Below are 25,714 nucleotides of genomic sequence, written 5' to 3'. Positions count from 1 at the left end.
CGCGTGGCGCCGCCGAGCTCGGGACTGCCCGGCGGGGCCGCCCGCACCCGCCCCCCGCCATGGCCGCCGCTGCCGCCGCCCGCCCGGGGGCCCCCCCGCCGCCGCCGCCGCTGCTCCCCCTCCTGCTGCTGCTCCTGCTGCTCCCCGCCGGCCGCCGAGCCCTCGAGGGTGAGTACCGGGACCCCGCGCGAGGACCCCCCCGGGGCGCCCCCGGGCTCGTTCGGCTTCCCCGAGCCGCCTCCGGTCGCCTCCGGCTTCAAGGTCCCCGCCCGGAGCTCGCTGCCGCCGCCGCAGCCCCGCTCCCAGCCCCCCCCCCCCCAGCTCCCAGCTCCGCCGCCCTCGGTAGGTTCCAGAGTGAACGCCCCGCCGAGCCCTGCTCTCTCGCTTCGCCTTCCCCCGGTTTCTCGCCGCGAACCGGAGGGCTGGAAAATGCAGCCTGCCGCCCGGGGGGAAGCTCGCGGCGGGCCGAAAGAACCGGGGCCGCCGGAGGAGTGGCCGTGAGCCGCCGTGTCCGGCTCCATCCCTTCCCCCGGTAGCCGGTTTAACCCCGCGGGCTCCGCTGTGGGGCTACCGGGGAGAGCGGCCACGCGTGGCGCATCCCTACCGGAGCCGGGGGAGGAACGGGGAACCCCCCCCTGCCCTGCTCGGAGCTCGGGTTCAAGACGGTTCCTCGGCCCCCAGCCGCGGGTTGAGGTCCCGGTTGGCCCCCGGGGCCCTGCACGGCCCCGCTCCGGGGTCCCGGGGCGGAGGAGGGGGCCCCGGGGGGGGTTTGGCTGGGCACGAAGTCTGCGCCGTGTCCGGTAACACAAGCTCCGGAGGTGGCGGGGTGGGGGCTGAGGGAGGCCCCGGGTCGGGAAGGGAAAGGAGAGGAGAAAAAAAATAATAATAATTAAAAAAAAATCCTCCGGTAAGGAGAATTCCCCGGTTCGGCGGCGAGCCCCGGAGCTGCCCGGCCGGCCCGGCGGTGGGGGGACCCCGCTTTTGTCTGCTCGGAGGTGGTTTGGGGCTGCGCCTCACCCGCTGCGATCTTTGGGTAGGGGTTTGGGGGGCTGCTGCGAGCGGGGGAGCCCTGCCCCGCTGCCATTTCGGGGCAGCGAGCCCCCCAGGGCTGTGCTCCCTACAAACTTTGGGGGTGGCTCTTTACGGGTGTTGCTTTTCCTTCCACCCACCCCCCCCCCTCCCTCTCTACCCAGTGGATGTGATTTTTATTTTTTTTTTCTCTCTTTATTTTGGCAAAGGGGTGGGAAAAAAAAAAAAGGAAAAAAAAAAAAAAAAAAAACATCCTCCTTTGTACGCCGTAGGAAAAACGAGCTGGGATTCGTGGCCTGCTCGGTCCGGGAGCGCAGGGGAGGGAGAAGCCAGCCTGGCACGGACGCTGCCAACGCCAGCTTGGGCACCGCCGTGCCGGGAGGCAGCAGGACGGGGAGGATGAGGAGGATGAAGGTGTGGGCGAGGAGGGCGCCCCGGCGTGCCCCCGGCCCCTGGGCAGCCCCTCGCCCACCCGCTCGCCGCCCCCGCTTTGGGAAGGGGGAAGGAAGGCGGCGGTGGCGGCGTGGCAGGGCACCGCGAGCATCGGCCAGGGCTGTCCCGCTGCTCCCTGGGGAGGCTGGGGCCCGGCCTCTCCCCCGCCGCCCGGGCGTGAACTGGCGCGAAGAGCCGGATGGAGAGAAAACAAACAGCTCGTGCCGAGGAGCCGCCGGGTTTTCTTGGCTTCCCGAGCGTGCGAAGGGGTCAGGGAACAAACGCGGTGCCTGAGGAGGTCGGGGCCCAGCGCCGTGCCAGCACAGGGGAACGCTTCAGGGCCTGGCTGGCACCGCACGGTGTTTTGGGGGCTGGCCCTGATTCCCATGGGACTTTTTTTTGTTTTCTTTTTTCCTTTTTTTTTTTTTTTTTTTCTCCTCCCGTTTTCCCTTTGCTCTCATCCGAGCTGGAGGGAAAGTTGCTGAGGTTCCTGTCCCCGCTGCTTTTAGGGAGCCGCTGTTGGTGCTGGGGTCAGCGAGCTCCTGCCTGCTCGCACCGCTGCTTCCCGACGGGCACCGGAGCGCTCGAGCGGTCCCTGTAAATCCAGCGTGCACGTTCGGCCGGGTATTTTAGTGCTGATCATAAATCTGGCGAGGCCATAAATCTGCGCTCGCGTCCTCCAGGCGACGGCAGCCGGCGGCCCCCGGATCCGGCCGCTTCGCCGTCCCCTCCGAGGGGGTGACGGGCCGGGCGTGCGGCCGGTGCCCGGCTGCGAGGGCAGGGTCCTGGCGGCTCCGGGGCTGGATCAGCTCCCGTCCTCGGGGGCACGGCGCGGCGTTGGGTTTCTTTACAAGGCCCCACGGGGGTGGGGGGGAGCCGCGCTCGGCAGCGGCTCAGTGAGGGCTTTGTGCTGCCGAGGAGAAAATGGTTTCTCTCCAGATCCTGTAAGTGCGCTGGGTTTGTTTGAAGTCACAATGTGTTTTTCTTCTCCGGTTCAGCAGTCCCCGGGCCGGCTGCAGAAGGAATGCTCTGTCCGGGGGCAACAGCGGATCCTTTCTCCGGTGCAGGGACTGGAGCCGAGGAGCAGAGTTTGGCCTGGCGGGGCTGCGGGAGCCGAGGCCCCTTGGGGAGCCGCAGCGTGGGGCGAGTGCTGTGTTGGAGGCTCTTGCCATCCATCTGGGTTAAAACCTTGGGCCTTGAAACGCCTTGGCGAGAGGGAGCTGGGCAGCACCGGGTAGCTCTGTCCCCATGGGGGGTTTGGGTGGGCTGGGACCGGCACTGGGAGGAACAAACTCTGTGCCCCCCTACTGCCTGAGCGGCCTCTCTGGGGTTTGTCCATGCACTCCTCCATCAGCCCCAGAGCAGAGGCAGCGTCTTGCTGCGTGCAGCCCTGATCTAACTCAGGCTTTAGCGAAATACCCAAATCAGGAGGATTTATAGAGCTTTTCCTCATCTGGCGCCATCCCTTCCCTGCTCCCAGGCTCCTGCCAAGTGTTACCCGGGCTGACCACGCGCCGGGTGCCGTGCTGCTCAGCTGCCCCCGGTGCTGGAGCCACCAGGTATTTCCTTGGCGGGGAGATCTCGCTTTTTGTTTAACTACTTTTCACCGAAACAGCTTGTTTCTCGGCGGGGTGATTCGGGGAAGCTAGCCCTGCTGTTTTATTGATGCTCAGGGTAGGGCTGCGAGGGGAAAGCAGGTTGCGGGGCTCCGTTGCGCTCGCCGGATTCATTAAATCTCCCGTTCCTCGCCAAAAAAAAAAAAAAAGCTCTCGTTTGTGGGAGCCCGCCCCGGCCGCGCTCAAGGCGGGGAGGAGAAGGGCTTTCCTTTGTGTCACGCAGAGCATGCGGCCGGTCGGGGAGAGGGGGAACTCGCAGCCGGGGCTCTGCAGCCGGGCATTGTCCGTGCCTCTCCTCGGCACGCAGCCCTGCCGCGGGCTGGAGGCGGCGAGCGCCTGGCCGCAGCTCCGGGGCCGCGTCTGCCTGGGCTCCGCGATTGGGAATAGCGGCCTCTGGTTTTTGAGGAATGAACCGAAACTCCCTGTTTTGTTGTGATGACTTACTGCGAGAGATATTCGGGGGAACCAGTTGGTTGCATTTTCTTTCCGTGAGCCGTTTGCTGCTGCTCGCTGGAGTGGAGGGGAGCTTGGCGTTTAATTAAAACAGCCCGAGCAATCTGAATCACAGACTTGCATGTTTTTAAAATTGTAGCTGTTCCTGTTGTGCTGAGTCAAACTGGTTTGTCGGGATCCAGCGTCTCCGCCTGGGAGCCGCACTGGGGGAAGGGTGCTGGGGCCGCCCCGCACCGGGGTCCCCCTTTTTTGCCGGCCGGGGGAAGCAGCGGGGTGGGTGCCGGTCCCCGTCCTCGTCCCTATGAGTCTTGGGAGAGCCGGTGGCTGCCATCGCCATGTGCCTCCCCGAGATCAAAGCCACAAGGAGCTGGCATGGCTCGTGGAGCGGGCACGTTCCCAAGCCGTGTTTTGGGGAGGAGGGAGCCGCCGTGCAGGGACCCCGCCGCAGCCGCCAAACCCCACGCGGGAGCGGTCATGGCCCCTGGGGACAGGCTGCTATCTTGAAGGCCAAGAGACTTTCTGCAGGGACGTTCCCACCCTGGCGGGACGGCCTCATTTGGGTTTTGTTTTTTGTTGTTGTTGTTTTATGTATATCATCGTCATTATTGTTGCTCAAAACCCAGTCCCGGGCTCGGGCTGGGCTCGCCCCGTGGCGGTGCCAGCTGAGGCCGGCGGGGCTGGTGGCAGGCGTGGACCATTCTCCTTCATGAGCAGAGCCCCACAGACCCCGCCAGCAGCCCCGGGGCGAGGCAGGAGCCATTTTGTAGGGCGGCCGGGCCTTCTCCAGGCCTCCTCCTGCCTCCCTCGGCTCCCACCATCGCCCACCCTTCTCCAAGCCTCGTGGGGCCACCAAAGCCTTGCGGGGCTGAGCTCGGGGGCTCCATCCCCTTCCTCCCCGCAGAGGTCCCAGCTTATGGGGCCAAAGCCCATTTCTTGGAGCCTGGTTTCCCCTCAGCGAGGCAGGAGGGGAGCGAGCCCGCCGCGGCTCCGCATGGCCGCCCCTGTGAGGAGGAGGAGGACGGGGGAGCCATCTTGGGCAGAGGCAGCAGCCCCGCAGCACGGCCGAGCGCCGGCCCCGCTCCCCGCACGCGTGCCAGCACGTGGCGGCCGGGGAGGGGGTGGTCCGGGGAGGGGGGTTGCTGTTTTATTTTATTATTTTTTTTAATTTTTTTTTTGCGTGTTGCTAAGCGGCGGGGCTAGACGTGGCCTGGTGTTTCTCACGCATGTGGCGGGAGCTGTTGACAAACACCTGTTTCCCAGCCCCCTCCCCAGGAATGCCCTGGGCGCGGGGGGCCCAGCAGGGGCTGCGATGCTTTAGGGGGGGCTGAAATAAGGGAGGCAGCAGGATGCCCCCCCACACACACACAATCCTTGGTCCCTTGCCTGCCCCAGGGGAGCCATCCCCAAGGGCTTCCCTGCCTGGCAGCAGCTGCACAACAATTTGGGCCTCCCGGTTCCTCTCTGAGGTGGGGCCGTCACGAGGGCCCCTCTACAGAGCTGCCCAAAAAAACATCCTGGGGAGGGGACACCGGCCACCCCCGTGCCGTCCTGCTCGTCCCCGGGGTGCCTCGGTGCTTGCCCAGCGAGGGCTGGGGCGCAGGAGGGACCCCGCGGGCTGGGCGAGCGGGGAGGGGGGGCGCGGCATGCACGCACACACGGCGTGCGATCCAAGGCCTTTTTTTTTCTTTTTTTTCTTTTTTCTTTTTTTTTTTTATTAATGAGAAAAATGTGCAGGGCTTGAACGATCGCCAGGAACAGATTTATTCTAGTTCCCCAGAAATTAAACTGAAATGAAGGAGCGAGTCAGCCCGGCCCGGCACCCCCTCCTGACTCTGTGCTTGTTTTAACTCTGGAAGAATCTGACTTTGGGGGTGGGGGAGGTGGAGGGGGGGGGGGGGGGGGGGAGGATATTTGGGTTTAAGCAGTTCCAGATGGGCTCTGTGCTCGAGGAAGCGAGCGGAGAGCAGCGTGGAGATTTGGGTAACTGCCCCAGGCAGGAGAGAGGAGGGAAATCTTGGCAGAAACCCCTGCTCCGCGCTGCCTGGATGGGATGCAGCTTGGCAGCCAAGCCGCCCCGTCTGTGGGGCGAACCTTTGTATGTGCAGCGAGTAACCTTTTTTGGGGAGGGGGTGTTTCTTAAATATCATTACTCCTTCCCTGGCCTCCTTCCAAAAGTACAACCTGGAAAAAACAGAGCTGGGGGGAAAAAAAAAGAGAGGCGTTTTCGGATCGCAGCCTGCTGCACGCGGTTGCCTCGTGGAGGCAGACCCACGCCGGGACTGGTGCCCGCCTTCCCCGGGGATTTTGGGGCTCTGCATCCATCCGTAGCCACCCCGTGGGGGTGGACACCTGCCCCGCGAAGCCGTGGCGACGTTTCCCCTCTCTTTGCAGGGCCTGGAAATGCGGGTGGCAGGTTTGTGGGCCGGTTTGCTGCCTACATCCTGGTTAATAGCATTCGCGGCTCGAACAGGTCTGGCGTCTCCGGATCCGATGAGTTATTTCTGTGGCAGTGGAGGGCGGCTGCATGGCTGCTCCTGCTGGGGACACCGACCTATAAATCTCCCCTGCCTCCTGGCCCACACGGCTCCTGCTGACCTGGCACGGCTGATGCCGCACTGCTTGTCCCACGGGAGCTGGTGGCAGGGCACTGTGGAGAGCATCCCCTCCCCGTGCCCATCCCGAGCGGGTGGCAGTCATCGCAAGGCTAGCGGGGTCTCTGGGGGCTTATCAGTGGGGTCTGTTTTTCCCGTGGCTCAGCAGAGCGAATTTGGCTTTTCCTGGAGGAGAGGAAGAGCAGCGAGTGCCGGGGCGCGTGCACCACGTGGGCAGGGATGGCAGCTCGCCCCGGCGAAGCTGACCCCGGCATGGCGCACGGGGCTCTGACATCCGAAATCCCCGTGGTATTAATAGCACTGTAATTGCAGCGCAGGGCTGGACTCGGGCAGCTGGCTCGCGTCCTCTCCCGGCGTCAGCGTGGCCGTTCAGAGGGAACTGGGGGCTGGCAGCAGGACCTGGCAGGGCTCGGGCTGCACGCGGCCAGGGCGCAGCTGAGTCCTCGGCATGCGGCTGCAGGGCAGGGACCTGCTGTCCTGCTGCAAAAAAAATAAAAAAAGGAAAACCATGCTGCAGCCACCGTGATTTGCAGGGGGTGCACGCTGCGTGCCAGCCGGTGTCGCAGCCCAGCTTGGCACGGCCGCGCTCCTGCGGTGGCAGAAATCTGCCCTGCCCGGCTCGACCCGGTGCGTGGACGCCTGTCCCTCCCCGCGTCCCGGGCGCTGCCACTTGATCTGCTGCTCGCAGTTGCAGAGCTGGCACCTGTCCCCTCTCACATGCTTCAGTCTGTCTCCCGGCCATCAGGAAACAGCTCCTGGCGAGGAGCACGCGGCCGGAAAACCCTCTTCAGCCAGTCAGCGGGTGGCTGATGGGGCAGGGCTGGATGGAGGCAGCGCTGCCGGCCCCCTCTGTTTCGCTGCACTCCTCCTGGGGCTGGCTCTGCCCGTCCTGTAGGTGTGGGGCATCGGGGTCATTGGGGAACTGGGGGGGGAAACGAGGAAGATGCAGCCGGATGATGGCTCAGAGCCACGGGGCCATCTTCCCTGGTGAGGTGGTTACATCCCAGTGTGGGGTTGGGAAATGGAGGGGGAGGACACGGCCTCGGTGCATCCCTGGGCTCTGCAGGGTGCCCAGGACCGGCGGTGCTGCCCATCCTCAGCCGGGCCGGGCCGGGGCAGGGACTGCCTGCCCTTGTGCGTGTGTGTGTGGTGTGTACAAAGGGGCCTTAATCTCAGTTGGGGCCTCTGGGCCCTGCCATAATGCAGAAATAATGAGTCTATTATTAAGTGCCCACAGTACTTCTTCACTCCGGTGGCTCGCCTCCAGCAGCAGGCAGAACCTGCCCCGCTTGAAGTGGATGTGTCATCATTTGCCTCAGCAAATCCGATCCCCTTTGATGATGGGCCAAACGCCCTTGGCACGAAGGGCCACAGCTGTGATACAGGCCCCACTTTTTTTTTTTTCTTTCTTTCTTTCCCTCCTCTCTTCCCTTTGTTCCCAGCTCGTTGGCTCGCCCCGGACCTGGGGCGAGCGCGCGTTGGTGGGTGTGGGCAGCTGGAACCCTGCATCCTCTAGGATTGGGGCTGGGGGGGACATCCCCAAAGCGTCCCCAAAGCATCCCCACGTTCACCCCTGCTCCAAGCAGCCGCAGCACCGGGGAGCAGGCGCCCTGCTCGGTGCGAGGACGGGTTCCCAGCGTGGGCGGCGATAGGGAGCGCTCCTGCCCTTCCCTTGGGCTGAGCCGCGCCACCCCAGCCCCAGAGCCGAGGGTGGGGACCCTGCGTGGCCCCCGGCCCCGTGCTGGACGCCGGGCTGGGAGCCTGGGGGTCCCCAGGGGAGCTGGGATGTCCCTTGCGGGCTGTGCTGTGTGCCGGCGGTGCTGCAGAGGGAGCTGGCAGACAGCGTCTGCAGGCTCCTCCGCTGGGCTCCTCAAGCCTGTGCCCAAAGCTTCTGCTGGGGGTGTCCCCAGGGCCATCCCCTGCTTGGGAGGAAGAGGAGGAGGAGGGCTGCGGGGTCTGGCTGGGGCCGGGGAGAAGCCGGGACCCTCCTGGAGGAAAAGTTGCTGTGGGAAAGGTGTCGCGGGGTCTCCCCACGTGGGCTGACCCAACGCCCGGCGCTCTGTGTGGCTCCCCTTTTGTGTACGTGAAGCACTCGTCAGCGGGAAAAGTGCAACCTCAGGTTCTCTCCCACAGGCAGCTCTTTGTTCCCAGATAAAGGGCCCTGCACCAAAGGCCCTTTGTGCCGCTGCTTAGAACGGTGCCGGGATTAATTGTGCCGATAGGTGCTTGAATGGGGAGTGCACAAGGCCGCCCGCTCCCGCCGTAATCATCTCGAAACTGAGGAGGAAATTAAAATGTCGGGGAGATGCCCCTTTTGGTGGCTGCTTGACTAGCAGGCACCGAGCGAGGCTGCGAGCGGATCCCCAAGCAGCCACCTCTCCTCCTGACGGCCAGGGAGAGGCAGGCGCTGCCCCAGCGCCCCGACGGAGCCGCCGTGGCGCTGGGTGATGGGATGGGATGGGATGGGATGGGATGGGATGGGACGAGATGGGATGGGACAGGACGGGATGGGATGGGATGGGACGGGATGGGACAGGACAGGGTGGCCCAGCCCGGCTGCCGGGGCTCGGCTCCCGCGGGCCGGGTGCGCGTGGCTCCCAGGGAGCGCAGCGGCGTTGCAGAACAGGTTCCTCTGTTTGCAGCAGGGCTGCGTGGGCGTCTTTACTAACTTTCCTCCCTTGCCTTCTTTCAGGATGCTCGGGACCGCGCTGGCTGCCTTCTCCCCCTTCCCGTTGGGGCGAGGAGCTGGCGTCGTACCCTGCCAGCGCATCCTGATAAAGCCGGCGGTCCCCGCCGTTCCAAGGGAAGAGCGCTTAAATCGGAGCTGCTCGGTGGAGACGCTCCTCGAGCCTTCCCCAGCGGCTTCATCTTGAAAGAATTTTTCCCTTCTGGCTCAGCCAGGGCCGAGCGCAGACCCCGCCGCGGCCGCTGCGCGTGTCTGCCGCCGAGCAGCGCGGGACGGGCTCCCTGGGCCTCTTTTGGGGGGGAGCAGGAGCGTTTGGCTGGCCGCGGAGCGTGCACGCAGCATTCCTGGGCCCCTGCGTGGGAGGAGGTCTCTGTCTCCAGATGGGCCCACGCCAGGGCTCCCCGTGCCCCGCGAGCTGCCGGGGACCCCGCAAAAGGGGATGGCAGAGCAGGGGCTGGGACCCCTGCGCTTTGCAGCTCGCGGTGTGCGTAGGAGGAAGCTTTGCAGGGCGGGGAGGAGGCAGCCAGAGCCGTGCTCGTGGCCCCGTCTGAGAAGTGAGGCTCTTTCCCGGCTCCTGGATCCGTCCCTGCCGTGGAAATCCTGCTTGTGTGTGGGGGCGGCTGGGGATTGCTGTGCTTGCCAAAACAGAGCAGGGCTCGGTCTCCATCCGAGCTCCTTGCCTCGGCCTGGCTGGAGGTAAGGAGAGGACACCTTCCCGGCACTGCAGACAGGGGTGATAAAGCAGGCCTTAGGGTGACTTCCCCAAGCTGGGTAAAATCGGGAGCCAATTTCCCGTTGACTAATGAAACCAGGCTCTCTCCTCGGCGTGCGGGCTTTGGGAGGCTTTGACTCACGGCTCCGCTGCCCGTGACGCTGTTCACGTCTCTCCAAAGCACCTGCAAGCCTCCAGTCCCACCTCTGGCACCGCGCACGGGTGGGAGCGAGCCGCCGGCGCTCCCCAATTCACCCCTCACCCCAACCCTGGGTGCAGACCTGTTCCTTTAGCAGGGGGCCAGCGCGCAGCACGGCCAGGTGCTTGCTGGAGAAAGGACACGAGCCCGGTGCCTCTCTGTCAAGAAATCCTTGGGGCAGCTCCGAGGGCACCGCGCGCTCTCTGCAGCTCGGCTGCAGCCGGCTGGGCTCAGCGGGTGGCCGCCAGCCCCGGGCAGTGCCGCAGCCCTCGGGGCCGGCCGGCTGCGACCTTCACGCTCGGCAGGCTGCGAGGGGAGGCTGGGGACGACCGCTGACCCCGGCCGGCCCCGTGTGCTCCTGCAGCTGCAGGAAAGCCCCGCCGCCCTCTGCGCCGGGTCCCGTTTCCTTTAGCTGCGTTGCCCGGTGATTTTTATTTTTATGATTTTTCCCTCCCCGCTTTCTCTCTCTCTCTCTCTCTCTCTGTGTGGTTTACGCGGCTCTCGCGCCAGCGGGGCCGGCTCAGCTCTCTTGTTTTCTTTCCCCTCCTCGTTGGTCAGAGGGGTAGAAGCTGCCAAATTAGGGTGCAGCGCGGCCAAGCCCTGCGCCTACCCCGGGCCGGTGCTGGCGGGGAAGGGCGCTGCCGGAGGGGACCGCCGGCTGCTGCACCCCATCCTCGGGTACCGCAGGGCGCTGCCTTGGGCACGGAGGCTGCAGGGCACGCAGGGCTTTCCCACGCACCGGGGGGCAGATTTAAGGCTGCTACTTCGGGACCAGGCTGCCCGCAGGACCCCCGTGGCCGGCCGTACCCCGCGTCCCGTTACAGCCCTGGGTCTCCGCTCCGGGACTTGGCAGCCCCATGCTGTCAACGCCGAGCGCGCGCTTGGCTCCGCTCCGGCACTGCGTGCCTGGCCCCCGCGCAGCACCGCTGTGCCCTTATTAGGGCAGCTGGCGCGCGGGGCCGTGCCTCGGAGAGGTGCGGGTGGCCCCGCTCCGCAGCCCCCTCTCCCGTCCCCTGCGTGGGCTGCCCTCGCCAGGAGCCACCGTGGCCACCTCGGCACGGCACGGGGGCTCCGGGGAGCGTGGCAGCCTGCCTGGCTCTGTGGCTGCCCCTCTGATCTGGGGAAAGAGTGGGGTGGAGAGCCAGTGTGTCCCCGAGGGGCCTTGTGTGTCCCCAGGGGGCCTTGTGTGTCCGTGCCGCGGTGGCACTCGTGTCCCCTGCCCCGCTGCTTCAGGGCTGCGTGCCAGCTCCTGGCGCGTCCGTGGGTGCCAGGCCAGGCGGCGCTGGCTGCTGTCCCCGGGGTGGGACTGGGAAGGAAGGTGTTTACCTCCAGCAGGGCTTCATCTGAAACCCTGTAATGTGCGAACGTTTCCTTCCTCCTCCGCGCTTCCTCCTTGGCTGGGTCAGCCGGTGCTTTTCCTGAGGTGGAAGGAAAGAGGCTGAAATTGCCCCTTGGCTCCCGGGGCTGAGCCACGGCGCCCGGGATGACTGTGCCCGGCTGCCGGCAGCGAGCCGTGCTCGGGGAGCTGTGGCTCCGTGCCCTTCATCTCCAGGGCAGAAGGGGTGAGGGACGGACAGACGGACAGCCCTCGGGGTTGGGGTGCAAAGGGAGGGGAGAGGTTTTGGAGCTGGTCCTGCTGGATACCCTCTGAGCAGGGTCTGTAGGGGCAGAGGGGAGAAAAAAAGCTTTACCCAGCTTGGGGCTTTGCCTGGTGCTTGCAGCCCCTTCACCCCGGTCACCCCATGGGCACAAGAGGACCCCAAGGGTGCCGAAAAACCCACGGGGCCATCCTGGGTGCAGGGTAGCAGAGCCAGCATCCCACGGTAGGGCAGGACCCCGTCCCGCCCCGGATGCAGCAGGGTGGTGAAGCAGGCAGGGGACCATCAGCAGCAGCCCCCGGCACGGTGTGGTTCCCTGTCATTGCGTTTTTTCCCCCCCGTTTTTGTGCCCGGTGCTCAGCTCGGAGCCGCGCGGCTCTGCCTGGGATTAGCGACAGCTGCCTGCAATTGCAGCTCTTCCCAGACAAGCGTCTCGCTCCCCCAAGGCTGGGGCTGGGGCTGTTTGGGGAATGCTGTCGGGGTGGTTTGTCTTGTAGTCTGCTCCAGGAATGTTGGCCAGACGGTCAAATTCTTCTCCCCTCTTGTAAAATGAGTGATGTGGGGCGTCTCTGGGAGAGCAGCCTGCCAGTCCCTCCTCCTCTGGATAAACCTGCCTGGCCCGCACCGCCCTGTCATGGGAACGGGCCCTTTCAACCCCAGCCACAGTAAATACGAGCCCTGCCAAAGCGCAGGGGGAGGGCGCGGACGGGGGGCCGGGGAGGTGGGGGGCTCGGCGGCCGTGGAGGGGCCGGGGATGGCAGCCTGTCCTGTCCCCGTGCCACCTGGCCGCCCCTCGCCCTGCACCTCCGCGGGGACGCCTCGCTCTTCCTGTGCTCCTGACAGCAGAGCAGAAATCTGGAGCCTGTCTGTGCCGCTCCCCCTCCTCCCACCACGTCTCACCCCCCAAGTCGCTGTTTTCCGCAGAAATGTCAGCTCCTTTCTTCCCCCACTCCTCCTGCGTTTTTTGTTGTTTTGTTTTTTTTTTATTATTATTATTATTATTTTTTATTTTTTCCCCCCTCAAATCTTGGCCTTCAGCTCCAATTACTTCTCTCCTTCCTCCCTCTCCCTCCAGAGACCCTGATGGACACGAAGTGGGTGACCTCGGAGTTGGCGTGGACAACCCATCCGGAGACGGGGGTAAGTCTGGAGCCGGACCTGGTCCCCAGTGCCACAGGGCACGGCCCTGGGGGGGTCGGGGTCGCTCCCCCGTGCCTTCACCCTCCCCTCCCGTGCATCCCCTGCCTGGTGGGATTACGCACGCGTGGCCCCACGCTGACTCCAAGCACGGGTACGCCACGATCCCTCGGCACCCCGGTGGCTGCTGCCCTGCCCCGTGCCCTTCGCCCGGTGTCCCCGGCTGGCGGTCTGACACGCTGCCTCCCTCTTGCAGTGGGAAGAGGTGAGCGGCTACGACGAGGCCATGAACCCCATCCGCACGTACCAGGTGTGCAACGTGCGGGAGGCCAACCAGAACAACTGGCTGCGCACCAAGTTCATCCAGCGCCAGGACGTCCAGCGCGTCTACGTGGAGCTCAAGTTCACCGTGCGGGACTGCAACAGCATCCCCAACATCCCCGGCTCCTGCAAAGAGACCTTCAACCTCTTCTATTACGAGTCGGATACGGATTCTGCCTCAGCGAGCAGCCCTTTCTGGATGGAGAACCCCTATATCAAAGTGGATACAATTGCCCCGGACGAGAGCTTCTCCAAGCTGGAGTCGGGCCGCGTGAACACCAAGGTGCGCAGCTTTGGGCCCCTCTCCAAGAACGGCTTTTACCTGGCCTTCCAGGACCTGGGGGCCTGCATGTCCCTCATCTCCGTGCGGGCTTTCTACAAGAAATGCTCCAACACCATCGCTGGCTTTGCCATCTTCCCGGAGACGTTAACGGGGGCTGAGCCCACGTCTCTGGTCATCGCTCCGGGCACCTGCATCCCCAACGCGGTGGAGGTGTCCGTCCCCCTCAAGCTGTACTGCAATGGCGACGGCGAGTGGATGGTGCCCGTGGGAGCCTGCACGTGTGCTGCTGGCTACGAGCCGACCATGAAGGACACCCAGTGCCAAGGTGAGCGCACGGTGGTGGGGGAAGCGCTCCGCCTTGGCCCTTCTGTTGCGTTCGTACGCGTGCGCTGATGGAGGAGGCGGGTCTGCGCTGGGCGAGGTCTGGTTTTGGAGGCTTGGAGCTCGCTGAGCACGGAGCAGGGGTCACTGCGGTGCTGTGGAGGTGTCTCAGAGGATTGCTGCACTTGTCGTGACCGAGGGCTCCGCTCCCTCCCTGCCTCAGCACACCGAGGTGCTGATGGCCGGGCTGTTCCCAGCAGGCGTGATTTCACGCTGCCGGTGCGGAGGCATTCAGGAACCCCGGCGGCGAGCGGGGCCCCGCTGGGCGAGCTGCGGGAGAGGCGAGCGCCCTGCCAGCACTGCAGGCTTCCAGCAAGCTGTGTAGGGAAACAGGCAGAGAACGTGAGCTCCCGCAGCTCCTCAGAGGGAAAGGGGAGAGCATCCTGCCCGTGGAGAGGTGGCATCGGAGGTTTGGGGGCTGGCGTTGCTGTTTTGTCCCGTGTGGGGGATGTTGCAAAGGAAAAATCTGCCTGGATGGATGTTGGGCTTGCTCGGGGTGGTTTTGTCCTCGGGAGCTGCCTGCAGCACGCAGGGTGATGCCCGAGGGTGGTTTGGGCAGCAGGAGGGATGCTCGCTGCTCCCCGGGGCTGGAGGCATCGCGCGGGGAGCGGTGGGCCCCCAGGCTGGGTGCCTCGTGCTCGCCGATGACGGGATCCTTGGCGCCAGCCCTCTGCTCTTGGCAGGGGCGCTGGGATGCGGGATGTATACATGACCCGAGCGGCTGGCCGGGCTGCTGCTGGAGAGCAGAGCCTCTCTTGGTCCCAGCACAGCTCCTGCCATGCTGTGCGCTGGGGTCCCTGCTCCTGGGGAGCTGCTTTCCGTGTCGCTTGGGCTGGGAGATCGTGCAGACCAAGGGCTGAGGGCTGTTTCCCTGCATCTAGAGGGGCTTGGGCTCGAGGTGACAGCTTTTCCATGCCAGCGTTCGTGGTTCCCTGCTTGGGGAAGGCAGCAGAGGCTCCGCAGAGGCGATGCTCTAGCCCAAGCCATGCCCACAACCACTGCGCTCACAAGCGAGGCGTCCAGAAGAGCAGCTTCAGCTTGGGGCAGCAGCTCGGGGCAGGGCTGTAGGGCTCCCCGGGTGACATTCAGGGCATCACCGCAGAGCCCGGGGCCGTGTCCCCTCCCTGCTCCCCCCAGGAGGAGCAGAGCCCGGCGCCGCGCCTCTCCCAGCACCGCGAGCACGCCTCCTCCTTCCTCCATCCTCCAGCCCATGGGCAGCACCTTTATTTTCTCCCCCGAGCCTCAGCTTCTCTCCCCGCGTGGGGAAGGCTGAGCCCTACGGGCACGTCCCCATCCACCCTTCGCTGGGTAGGAACGGTGTCTCCACGTTGCTCTGGGAAAGTCGCGCCGCGCTCGTACGATCAGATTTTCCGCCATATGATCGTGTGCTCTAAGTGGAAACAGCTGAGGAAGGGCTCGGAGAACCCAGCTCCATTTTCTGCTCTTTGTTGGCTGCCTCCTCGCCGCCTTTCTGCTCTTCCCCCTCCCCACGCTGCTGCAGCTCGCCCCGCAGGAATGCCCCCGCCAGGGGCTGGTGCGCACGGGGAGCGGGACGGAGCCCGACCCCATAACCCCGGCAGGCAGGGGCCGTGTCACAGCACCGGGGGGCACGGTCCCCATCCTGCCCGGGGGGGGGGACACGGGGCGCTGCCCCCCGGCTTTGTGGAGCTCTCCCGGGCGTGCGGGTGAAGAGCGCCGCGAGGTGCCAGATGGCATTTTAATAAATAACAATGCTGCGTTACCGCTTCGATGGGATAAGCCCTGTTGTAAATCTCCCCCTTTCCCCAGACTTTGCCGTGGCCTTTGAAGATCTCCTCCTCCTCCTCCTCCTCCTCCTATTTATCTCCATCCAGCGCCAGGATTAGACTTCGCATTCAGACCTGTTACAATGCAGCTCGGATCCCGGTCCCTCGGGAGCCGAGGGCTCATCCCGCCCGGCTGAAGGCAGTTTCTTTGGCACGCTTTGTAATGCGATATGCAAGGCTGGTATCTGGCGCTCTGCTCAGAAGTTGCCACAGCATTGATTTGGCATCTCATTCTCAGCCTCATTATCTTTATTTAATTAGCACACGGCCCTTCTGGGGGTTGTGCTGCTTCCCACACGCTCCCCGCCACGGAGATGCGCGGAGGCAGCGCTCGCGGCGCGGAGACGAGCGAGCTCCTGGCCGGGGCGGGGGGCCCGGGGGACACACTGCCATCCCACCCGTCTGGGGGCTCGCTCCGTGACGACCCAAATCACGCCGGATTTTTGCTGGTGAGGAGCTCCCCGCCTCATGCAGGCAGGTGTCGGGATTCCCCCGTGAGCAGTGAGCTCGGTGCCCGTCGTGGGAGCGCAGAACAGGTCGGCCGCCGGCACCTCCCCGAAAACGCTGCTGGGCGCGCACGCCCCGCACCCCATTCAGGAGCTGCGCCCCAAATCGGGGCCGTGCCGGGGTGCACGGCCATGCAACGCCACCAAACCCCGACACAGAAGGGTTTGGGAGCCGGCTGCTGCCTTCCTCCTGTGCTACCAGTGAGCCCCCCGCACGGCACCCCCGTGGGGCTCCCTGGCACTGCCCGCTGCCTCGGGGCTGGTGAAAATCCAGACTAAGGCTGAAAACCCAGTCCCACAGAGCCCGTGCACGGCGCCGGGCTCCTCTCAAAGCCGTTTCCTTTGGGTTCCCCCCAGCGGAGGCGCTGGGGGCCGGCGCTGCGTGTTTGGGTGCCGCCAGCAGGCGATAGCAGGTCAGGCTGGGGCCAAAGCGTGGCTTTTGTAAAAATACCTTTTCCTTGCAATCAGTGACTAATGGAAACATCACCGTGAATTAAAAAAAAAAAAAAAATGCCAAGCCAGCAGTCCCCTTGCCAACTGTTTGCAGCTTTGCATTGCAACACGGGGTTGCTGCACGAAAACCAGGAAGTGAAACTGCCTTCTATTAATTGGCCGGGATTACAGATCAAAGGCGGCGCAGCAGCGCTGGAGCTGGGCGCTTCGGAGCCGGGCAGCTCCACAATGGCTCGCTTGTAACACGGTCGAGGAAATCTGCCTCTGCCGTCCTGCGTGCTGACCCGCCGCGGCTCGAGAGGCAGCGGCGCTTCTTGGAATTTTTTCCCTTAAAAAAAAAAAAAAAAAAAAAAAAAAAAAAAGAATTTTTTGGTTTCCTGCCCGTTACTCGGATGCCACTGTTCGAACCCCGAGGGGCTCTTCCCTTCCTCAGCCCTTCGACTTCGCTCCGTTGGCGTTTGGACTGCGCTCGTCTAAAATATTTCCACCCAAAGGGTGATTTGGAGAAAAAAAAATTAAAAAAAAAAAAATCAAGTGCCTTTTCAAAGAGGCTCGGAAGGAGAGTTGCCGCCTCGGCTGGAGCTGGGCTGCTGCTCGCGTGGCTCTAATCCATCTGCAGCCGCTTACGAAAGCACGAAGGGAGTGAGCAGGGAAGGTTCACAACGCACAGATCAGCCCAGGCAAACCTGATTGCTGCCTTGGAAGAAATTACAGGGTTGCCGGACAAAGGGATGTGATCAGTTTAATTTATCTCGACTCGAGTGAGGCTTTCTGCTTCGGTCCTACGGGGAGGGAAACGGCCAGAAAGGTGCTGCTGGAACAGCATCGCGGGGGTAGAAAAGCACCGAGCCCTCAACCAGGGTAACTCGGGGCAGTTTTCCCTCGCTGCTGGGAGCTGCAGCAGAGCAGGGCTGGTGCCTCGTGTCCCCATGGGGAGGGGGCACCAGGTTTTGGGGCTGCTCGCTGTGCCAGGTTCGGGGCCGCTTGCCCACATCCCGTAACTGTCGTCTGCGTGCAGGGCGAGTCATGGCACCCTGATGCTGCGCCGATGGCTTTATTTTGGTGTTCTGCAGCTCCCTCCTTTGGGCTTCCTTCTCTGGGGTGGGGTAGGCGTGGAAGGGTGCCCCCGTGTCCCCGTAAATACCCGCTGCAGCCCTTCATCCCCGGCTGTCACTCCGGGCTGCGTCTCCCTCCTGTGCGCTCCGCCTCGGTTCCCCGACCTGCTGTCCTGCGCCTGTCAGCCCCCGTCACCTTCTCCCCGGAGGTGACCGCAGCCCGGAGCCGGGCGATGCCATCTGCGTGCAGAGGCTGGGGATTGTTGTTTGATTATTTTTTATTTTTTTTTTTAACCAGGAAAAGCTCAGGGAGGGGGAGAGGGGAGCCCGGCTGCCCGGCCGGGGCTGCGGTCGCGCTCCTGCTCTGGTGATGCCGGGTTCCCTCGGCGCTGGCTGCGCGGGCAGCTTCTTGCAGAGCAGAGATGACACAGCGGCTTATCCGCCGGGGACCTGGGATCAGCTTTCAGCTCGGTTACAGCCTTCAAATGTGGCTGAGAGCTGTCACGCTGCCACCGAGGTCTTTACGCTCTGATTTATTAAACGGAGCTGGATGCCTCAGCGCCGCGGCGCAGCTGGGCCTCGGTGCCTCTCCTGCTCTTCCTCGCCCTAAATCGGGGTGGGGGCAGAGCTGTGCCCCTTCCTTGGCCGGGGTGGCAGCGAGGGTGCTGTGCAGCTGCCTTCACCTCTTGCTCTGTGTCGTCTCTGTGTTGCCCTGAGCTCCCACGGTGGCTTTTTGTTCCCTTGGCACAGGAACCGGGGCGAGGAGAGGAGGAGGAGGCAGAGAGGAAGGCACACCTCTCCGTCCCCAGCTGAGGCTCGGGCTCCCCGGCTTCACGCAAACGCTGGTGGCTCCAGTTTCATCCCCCGCAAGAAGCCCATTATTTCAGGAGGGGGGGGTTTGTCCCTGATGGATCTGGGCTCCTGTCCATAACCCAAGCATGTTTGGCAGCTCTCGGAGCCCAGAGTGTTCCTGTCCAAGAGGTTTCAGTCATCCCTCATTCCTCAGCAATCTGGTTCCTTATGTGTGAATCTGCATCCACCCAGTTTTAACTGCCTGGGACTGCGGCCGGGGTGGGTCTGTGCGTGCTGAGGCTGCTCCGGCACCTTTGGGCAGCTGCCCTCTGCGTCCCAGCCTGTCAGGCAGAGGGGACACGAGCCCTGGCTCCTTCTCCATCGCCGGCAGAGGAGTGCAGCGGCGTTATCTGCACAGTTAGGACGGGCTAAACTTTAATTCCCAAAGGCTGGGGGAGCTCAGGTCAGGGAGCTGCAGGAGCTGAGCCGTGCGGGCAGCCCCAAGCAGGAGCCTCCTGGGGGCCTCCAGCCCCTGTCCCCGCGGTGTCCGGCAGCAGGAGAGCCCCAAACACCGCGTGGGGCTGCCAGGAAACCTCCGCTGTGTCGGGAGAAGCCTCGAGGTGAAGCAACTCCTCTTGTTTGTGGCTGATGTCACCCGGCAGGCACGGGGCAGGAGGTGCCGCTTTGGGGACAGGGCTGCCAGCAGGGCTACGTGCCCTGGGTGCCGTGCCGGCCAAACGGGGGCGATGCCAGAGCAGAGGGGGGGTCTTGGTGCAGAGCAGACCCCGTGGCTGTGGAGGCAGGCCCCGTGCTGGCCTGGTTTCAGGCTGTGGTGTTGCAGGGCTGCGATAAACGAGGCGGCGTGGAGGCGGGGGGCGGTTTCCTGACGCTGCTCGGCTCGGCTGGAGTGCCACTAATCCCTTCACGTGCCCCTCGTTAGGGCCGAGTGCCCGTGGAGTGAGCGGGGCCGCATCCAGGCTCCCGGATCCTTTATGGGGCAGGAGGCTGGCGGTGCCAGCCCGCAGGAATGCGTTCGTCTCGCTCCCCACACGCCGCTGGAGCCGGCCTCGGGGTGCCACCGCCGCGGGCTGAGAAGTGGCTGAAGTGGCCAAGGTGGAGGCGTGGGGCAGAGGGGCTGTGTTTGGGGCTGGGGGGGGCTCTGGGGGGGTGCCCAGGCAGGGTTGGGGTGCTGGGCACGGCAGCCAGCTGGGGAAGGGGGAGCAGCGCGTGGCAGAGCCCCTCCTTGGGAAATGGGGAGAGGAAACAAAGCGGGGTGGGTGTGGGGTGGGTGTTCCTGCATGGGGAAAGCTGTGCTTGTGCCAGGGGGTCCCTGGGCACCATTTATGACCTGAGCAAGCTCGGCTGTGCTGGCTCCAGACAGTATCAGCTCCCCGTAGCAGCCCTGTTCATCCTGAGGGGCTGGGACACGGCTCCCTGCCCTCCCGGTGGGCTCGGGACCTGCAGTGAGGTCGGAGAAGGGGCCTGCAGTGAGCCTGGGCTCGCAGAGATCGCTGTGAGCCTGGGAAAGCATCCCCTGGACACGGTCCCGGTGCGAGGAGGGACGAGCAGGCGAGGCGTGCAGGCAGCAGCAGTGTTTGCCCCCAGCTTGTAGCAGCATAGGAAAGGCTCGTGGGTGGCTCGTAGAGGGTCCTGCGGTGGGTGCCCTTCATTCACACAGATTTGCTTTCCCTTCCTGCAGCCTGCGGCCCGGGAACCTTCAAATCCAAGCAGGGCGAGGGGCCCTGCTCCCCCTGCCCGCCCAACAGCCGCACGACCTCGGGAGCAGCGACGGTCTGCACGTGCCGCACCGGCTTCTTCCGCGCCGACACGGACCCCGCCGACAGCGCCTGCACCAGTGAGCCCCACCGGGGAACGGGGAGGCGAGCCGGGTACGGGGCGGGGGGCACGCGGTAGCAGCCGTCCCTGACCCCCCCTTTATGCGTCCAGGCGTGCCGTCGGCTCCCCGCAGCGTCATCTCCAACGTGAACGAGACGTCGCTGGTGCTGGAGTGGAGCGAGCCGCAGGACGCGGGCGGGCGGGACGACCTGCTCTACAACGTCATCTGCAAGAAGTGCAGCGTGGAGCGGCGCCTCTGCACGCGCTGCGACGACAACGTGGAGTTCGTGCCGCGCCAGCTGGGCCTCACCGAGCGCCGCATCTACATCAGCAACCTGATGGCCCACACCCAGTACACCTTCGAGGTCCAGGCGGTGAACGGCATCTCCAGCAAGAGCCCCTTCCCTCCGCACTTCGCCTCCGTCAACATCACCACCAACCAGGCGGGTCAGTGTCGCCGCTGGAGCTGCAGTGCCTCGTGCTGCCGGCTCTCCTCTCCTGCCTCTAATCCCCTGGGTGAATTCTCCTCTCCGCTGGAACGTGCGTCCCTGGAGGGGATGAGATCAGAGCGCGTGCAGGCGGGGAAGGGCAGGCTTGGCAGATGCTGCGGAGAGCTCTCTGGAGCTCCCAGACCCACCCCAGAGATGTTGCGCCTGCTGCGAAGGGAGGAGGAAGGAAATGAGATTTCTCCCCTGTGGGCCTGGGAAGGCTCAGCACCAGCCCCAACCTTCGCAGGCAGCCGGCTGCTCTGCCATCCCTCCTTCCTCCCGCCCTGGCCCGGCTCCAGCGTGCTGCTGGTAATCTCCAGCCGCCGCGCTCTGATCTGATTTCACGGGTCTCACCGGTGGGGTGGGGCGGGCAGCTCCTGGCAAGGGGAAGAGGGGAAGGAGCCTTGGTTTGGGCTGCCAGGGCCCTTCCCCGGACCAGTTTGCAGCGAGGCAGGGGGTGATGTGTCACCTCGGTGCCATCTCTGAGCGTCCCTTGCTCCCTTATCGCCTTGGCTGCAAGGCGCTGAGACCACATCTCCTTCCAGAGACGGTCCCGAAGCTTTTCGGTGCTTTTTGGCTGGGGTTATCAGAGAGGAGCCGTGCTGATCAGGGATGGGGGAGGACGTAACTGGGCACAGGAGGGCTCGCTGGGGCTGCAGAGATGCTGAGGGCAGGCAGGGTGGGCCTGGCTGCAGCGCTGCCGAGCGGCTGCCGGTGCCGGCACAGCCTCATTCCTCTCCCCCTCTTTTCCCAGCCCCATCTGCCGTGCCCACCATGCACCTGCACAGCAGCACGGGGAACAGCATGACGCTGTCGTGGACTCCCCCGGAGAGACCCAACGGCATCATTCTCGACTACGAGATCAAGTACTCCGAGAAGGTAAAGCACAGCAGCCGCTCCTTCCCCGTGCCCCTTCTGGCTGGCGTCTGGGGAAGGGGAGCAGCAACAGGGGGGCCAGAACGCAGCGGTGACACCCCCGTGCCTCCCTTGCAGCAAGGCCAGAGCGATGGCATTGCCAACACTGTCACCAGCCAGAAGAACTCGGTGCGGCTGGACGGGCTGAAGGCCAACGCCCGGTACATGGTGCAGGTGCGGGCACGCACGGTGGCTGGGTACGGCCGCTACAGCCTCCCCACCGAGTTCCAGACGACTGCAGAGGACGGTAGGTACCGGGACAGGGCTGCCTCCTGCCCCCCAGCCCCCCCAAAAGTGCTCCCTCCCCAGCCTGACTCTGATTCCTGCCTCTCCCTCCCCCAGGCTCCACCGGGAAGACTTTCCAGGAGCTGCCTCTGATCGTGGGCTCGGCCACTGCGGGGCTGCTCTTCGTCATCGTCGTGGTCGTCATCGCTATCGTCTGCTTCAGGTACTGGCCTTGCAGGGAGCAGGGCTGCAGAGCCGGCTTTGGGGGTTGCTCACGCCTGCAGGCAGAGCTCCAGCAGCTCCAGTCACGCAGCGAAGGACTGGACCTGCTGCACGGGGGTCCCGCAGGAGGACCGTGTGTCTCTGCCTCCCAGCACCGGCTCTGGGCTCTGCCCGGGCTCCTGCTGCCCTCTCCCAGCACAGCTGGGCTCTCTTCTCCCACCGCACCTCAGGCAGAGGTCGCTCTGCTCGCGGGCTGCCGGAGGGGAAGCTCTCTGGCTTCGGTTGCCTGTGCTGGGATTTGGAAGCTGGCAGCACGTGTCTTTGCCCCATCAGGAAAGGGATGGTTACTGAACACCTCCTCTCGTCTCCTTTGGGCAGGAAGCAGCGCAACAGCACAGATCCCGAGTACACGGAGAAGCTGCAGCAGTACGGTGAGTGGGAGCCCTCTCCCAGGTCCCGTGCCGTGCCAGGCTGGCGTGGCACGTCACCCGGGTGGTGTCCCTCCCTGTGACGAGCCCTCTGCCCTTGCAGTCACCCCGGGGATGAAGGTCTACATTGACCCCTTCACTTACGAGGACCCCAACGAAGCAGTCCGGGAGTTTGCCAAAGAGATCGACATCTCCTGCGTCAAAATCGAGGAGGTCATCGGAGCAGGCAAGTCCCGGGGCTGGGCACAGTGGCTGCTGAGAGCACCGCCGGTCCCCTGGTCCCCCGGCTCACCCTGCTGCCCCCTCGTCCCCTTCCCACCCGCAGGGGAGTTCGGCGAGGTGTGCCGCGGGCGCCTGAAGCTGCCCGGCCGCCGCGAGATCTTCGTGGCCATCAAGACGCTGAAGGTGGGCTACACGGAGCGGCAGCGGCGCGATTTCCTCAGCGAGGCCAGCATCATGGGGCAGTTCGACCACCCCAACATCATCCACCTGGAGGGCGTGGTGACCAAGAGCCGCCCCGTCATGATCATCACCGAGTTCATGGAGAACTGCGCGCTCGACTCCTTCCTCCGGGTGAGCATCTCCTCCTGCCTCGTGCTGTGGGGTGCCAGCCCCGAGCTCCCCTTCTCCATCCCTCTGCCTTGTCATGGTGGCATCTCCGGGGATAAATTGCATCTCGGGGAAGAGGGATGACCCTAGGCAGGATAGGTAGCATACGGGGATCCACCCCCAGCCCGTTTGGGGTGTTGAAAACCCCTCTGTTCTCTCCCCGGGTAGCTGAACGACGGGCAGTTCACGGTCATCCAGCTGGTGGGGATGCTGCGAGGCATCGCGGCCGGCATGAAGTACCTCTCGGAGATGAACTACGTGCACCGCGACCTGGCTGCCCGCAACATCCTGGTCAACAGCAACTTGGTCTGCAAAGTGTCCGACTTCGGGCTCTCCCGCTTCTTGGAGGACGACCCGGCCGACCCCACCTACACCAGCTCCCTGGTACGGGGTGGGATGCTCCTGGGAGGCTGTGGGGCCGCACGAGGTACGTGCTAACTAAGGGAGCTGTCTGCCCGTGCAGGGGGGCAAGATCCCGATCAGATGGACGGCTCCTGAGGCCATCGCCTACCGCAAGTTCACCTCGGCCAGCGACGTGTGGAGCTACGGCATTGTCATGTGGGAAGTGATGTCCTACGGGGAGCGACCCTACTGGGACATGTCCAACCAGGACGTAAGTGCCCATCGGGGAGCTGGGGGGGAGCTGGGGGTGCCCGGCAGGGATCCGAGAGGGGCTCACAACCCGCCTTCCGTGCACGTCTCCCCGCAGGTGATCAACGCGGTGGAGCAGGATTACCGCCTGCCTCCCCCCATGGACTGCCCCACGGCGCTGCACCAGCTGATGCTGGACTGCTGGGTGCGGGACCGCAACCTGCGGCCCAAATTTGCACAGATCGTCAACACGCTGGACAAGCTGATCCGCAACGCCGCCAGCCTGAAGGTCATCGCCAGCGTCCAGTCTGGGTCAGTGGGGTCCCAGATCCCGGGGAACACAGGTGGCTGGGACTGGAGGCGTTGGGAGAGCAGGGACGAGACAGGTCCCTGCTGCCGGGGACAACTCGGCGTCCCTCTTCTCCCCCCCCGTGACCCGTGGCTCTCTCGCCCCGCAGCGTCTCCCAGCCGCTCCTGGACCGCACTGTGCCGGATTACACCACCTTCACCACCGTGGGAGACTGGCTGGACGCCATCAAAATGGGACGGTACAAGGAGAACTTCGTCAATGCCGGCTTTGCCTCCTTCGACCTGGTGGCACAGATGACGGCGGAGTAAGTCACTGCTGCGGGGGGCTGCGGGGGCCCTCGCCTCTGTGGCACCCGGCTGCCTGAGCACGCAGAGAGCAGATTTGGGGTGTGGGGGTGGGTTCCTAAGGGGGTTAAGCTCTGGGAATCGGCATCCAGACCTGCCAGGTCGCTGAATCTTCACCCTCTCTTTGCAGAGACCTGCTGAGGATAGGGGTGACGCTAGCAGGGCACCAGAAGAAGATCCTGAGCAGCATTCAGGACATGAGGCTGCAGATGAACCAGACGCTCCCGGTTCAGGTTTGACCGCAGGGGACTCTGCATTGGAACGGACCGAGGGAACCTGCCAACCAGGTTCAGTTTGCGGTGCAGCCCGGCTTCCCGATTCCCCCATTCCCGCGGCGCTCCTCTGCCTCGGACGCTCGCCTGGGACAGGCCGGGCCGGGCCGCCCTGCCCCGGATCGGAGGCACCCGTGCCGAGAGGGAGCCCGGCTTTTCGTCCCGTGTCCTGGAGCGGCGAGGCAGCGACGCAGTCTTCATATTGAAGATGGATTATGGGACGGAGATGGCACATCCCGCTTCCCGCCCTGTCTCGGTGCTCATCGGTTTGAAGAGTTGTTCTGCTTCTTGGATTTCTTTTCCCCCTGTTCTCCCCGCCCCGAGTCCTCACCGTCCCCCCGTCCCCGAGGCCACAGACTGTTGACCCCGTCCGCTGAGTCCGTCAGACGCGTCCGAAACCTTCCCCGACCCCGGACCCCGCGTGGAGGCAGCCGGGGGGAGGCCGAGCCCCCGCGGCGTGGAGACGACGCCAGGGACGGGGCTGCTCGGCCCCAGACAATCACTTCTCTCCTCCCCCCCCATCTCGCGGCCCCTCCGCACGAGGGTCTGCACTGGAACGTGTCCGAAGGGAAGGCTTCGCTCCCTTTCTTCTTGGCTTTGCACGCCAGAACCCGAACCCCGTGAGATTTTACTATGCAGGGAGTTAGGCAAAAAAAAAAAAAAAAAAAAAAAATTAAAAAAAAAAATAGAGAGATATATTAAAAAAAAAAAAAAAAAAAAAGAGGGAGCAGAAAAGGGGAGGGAGGGGGACCAGGTGCCCAGCTCCGCATCTCTTACCCTCTTGGTTCTCGTGGCCGGCTCTGGACTGCAGAGTGAGGCCGTCAGCACGTTTGCACAGGGACCCTCGGCCCCACGGCAGCCGCGCTCCTGCGAGAGGGGGCCGGGGAGCGGGGCCCGGGGGGGGCTGCGCCGCGCGCGGGGGGGCCTGGCCTCCCCCCCCCAGCCTCCTGTTTTATGCAGAAGGAGCGGGTGCCGCCGGCGCGGCTGCCCCCCCCCCCCCCGCTCCTGACACACGCTGTGATTGCTGCCAAAAGACTCACTCACCTTCCTCTGACTCTTCACTGCAGCCCGGTTCCTCCAAGCTGAGGGAGAGACTCCCAGCGTGCGTGAGTGTGCGTGAGTGTGTGCGTGCGTGCGTGTGTGCTGGCCGGCAGGACTGTGTGAGGCGATGGGCAGAATAAAGGCAATAAGAATTTTAACGGCGTTTCCTTGGCTCCGTCGCTCTCGCTGCACCAGCGCGGGGGGGCTGCTGGGGGCTGGCTCTGTGCCCTAACCCCCCCCCTCCTTGCTCCCCAATTTGTCTCGCTGCCGGGCACGGACCCGGTGCCAGCCCTGCAGTGCCCGAGGACACGCGGCGCGCGCCCCGGTGGGGCACAAAGGGTTGGAGGTGACGAGTCCCGGGGC

At 64.6% G+C, this 25,714-nt stretch overlaps 1 protein-coding gene across 2 annotated transcripts; it reads left to right on the top strand.

Annotated features, from left to right (window-relative positions):
- Nucleotides 1–25,480, top strand: EPHB3 (EPH receptor B3). Of its 2 annotated transcripts, none has more exons than XM_084292067.1 (16): nucleotides 1–168; nucleotides 12,413–12,477; nucleotides 12,731–13,403; nucleotides 19,770–19,925; nucleotides 20,018–20,353; nucleotides 21,149–21,273; nucleotides 21,388–21,556; nucleotides 21,652–21,757; nucleotides 22,135–22,187; nucleotides 22,288–22,410; nucleotides 22,510–22,757; nucleotides 22,962–23,177; nucleotides 23,257–23,406; nucleotides 23,503–23,696; nucleotides 23,843–23,998; nucleotides 24,169–25,480. In XM_084292067.1, exons 1-16 carry the CDS (start codon nucleotides 60–62, stop codon nucleotides 24,275–24,277), a joined length of 2,988 nt encoding a protein of 995 aa, XP_084148193.1. In that variant the 5' UTR covers nucleotides 1–59; the 3' UTR covers nucleotides 24,278–25,480. The 2 variants fall into 2 exon arrangements, with proteins under 2 accessions (XP_084148193.1, XP_084148192.1); XM_084292066.1 differs by having other exon boundaries at nucleotides 22,090–22,187.
- The last annotated feature ends 234 nt before the right edge of the window (nucleotides 25,481–25,714 follow it).

The sequence above is a fragment of the Netta rufina genome (genome assembly GCF_964035555.1).
Source record: "Netta rufina genome assembly, chromosome: 9".
NCBI lineage: Eukaryota > Metazoa > Chordata > Aves > Anseriformes > Anatidae > Netta > Netta rufina.
Note: the sequence above shows the minus strand (reverse complement) of the source record. Positions and strands in the feature narration are given on the sequence as shown.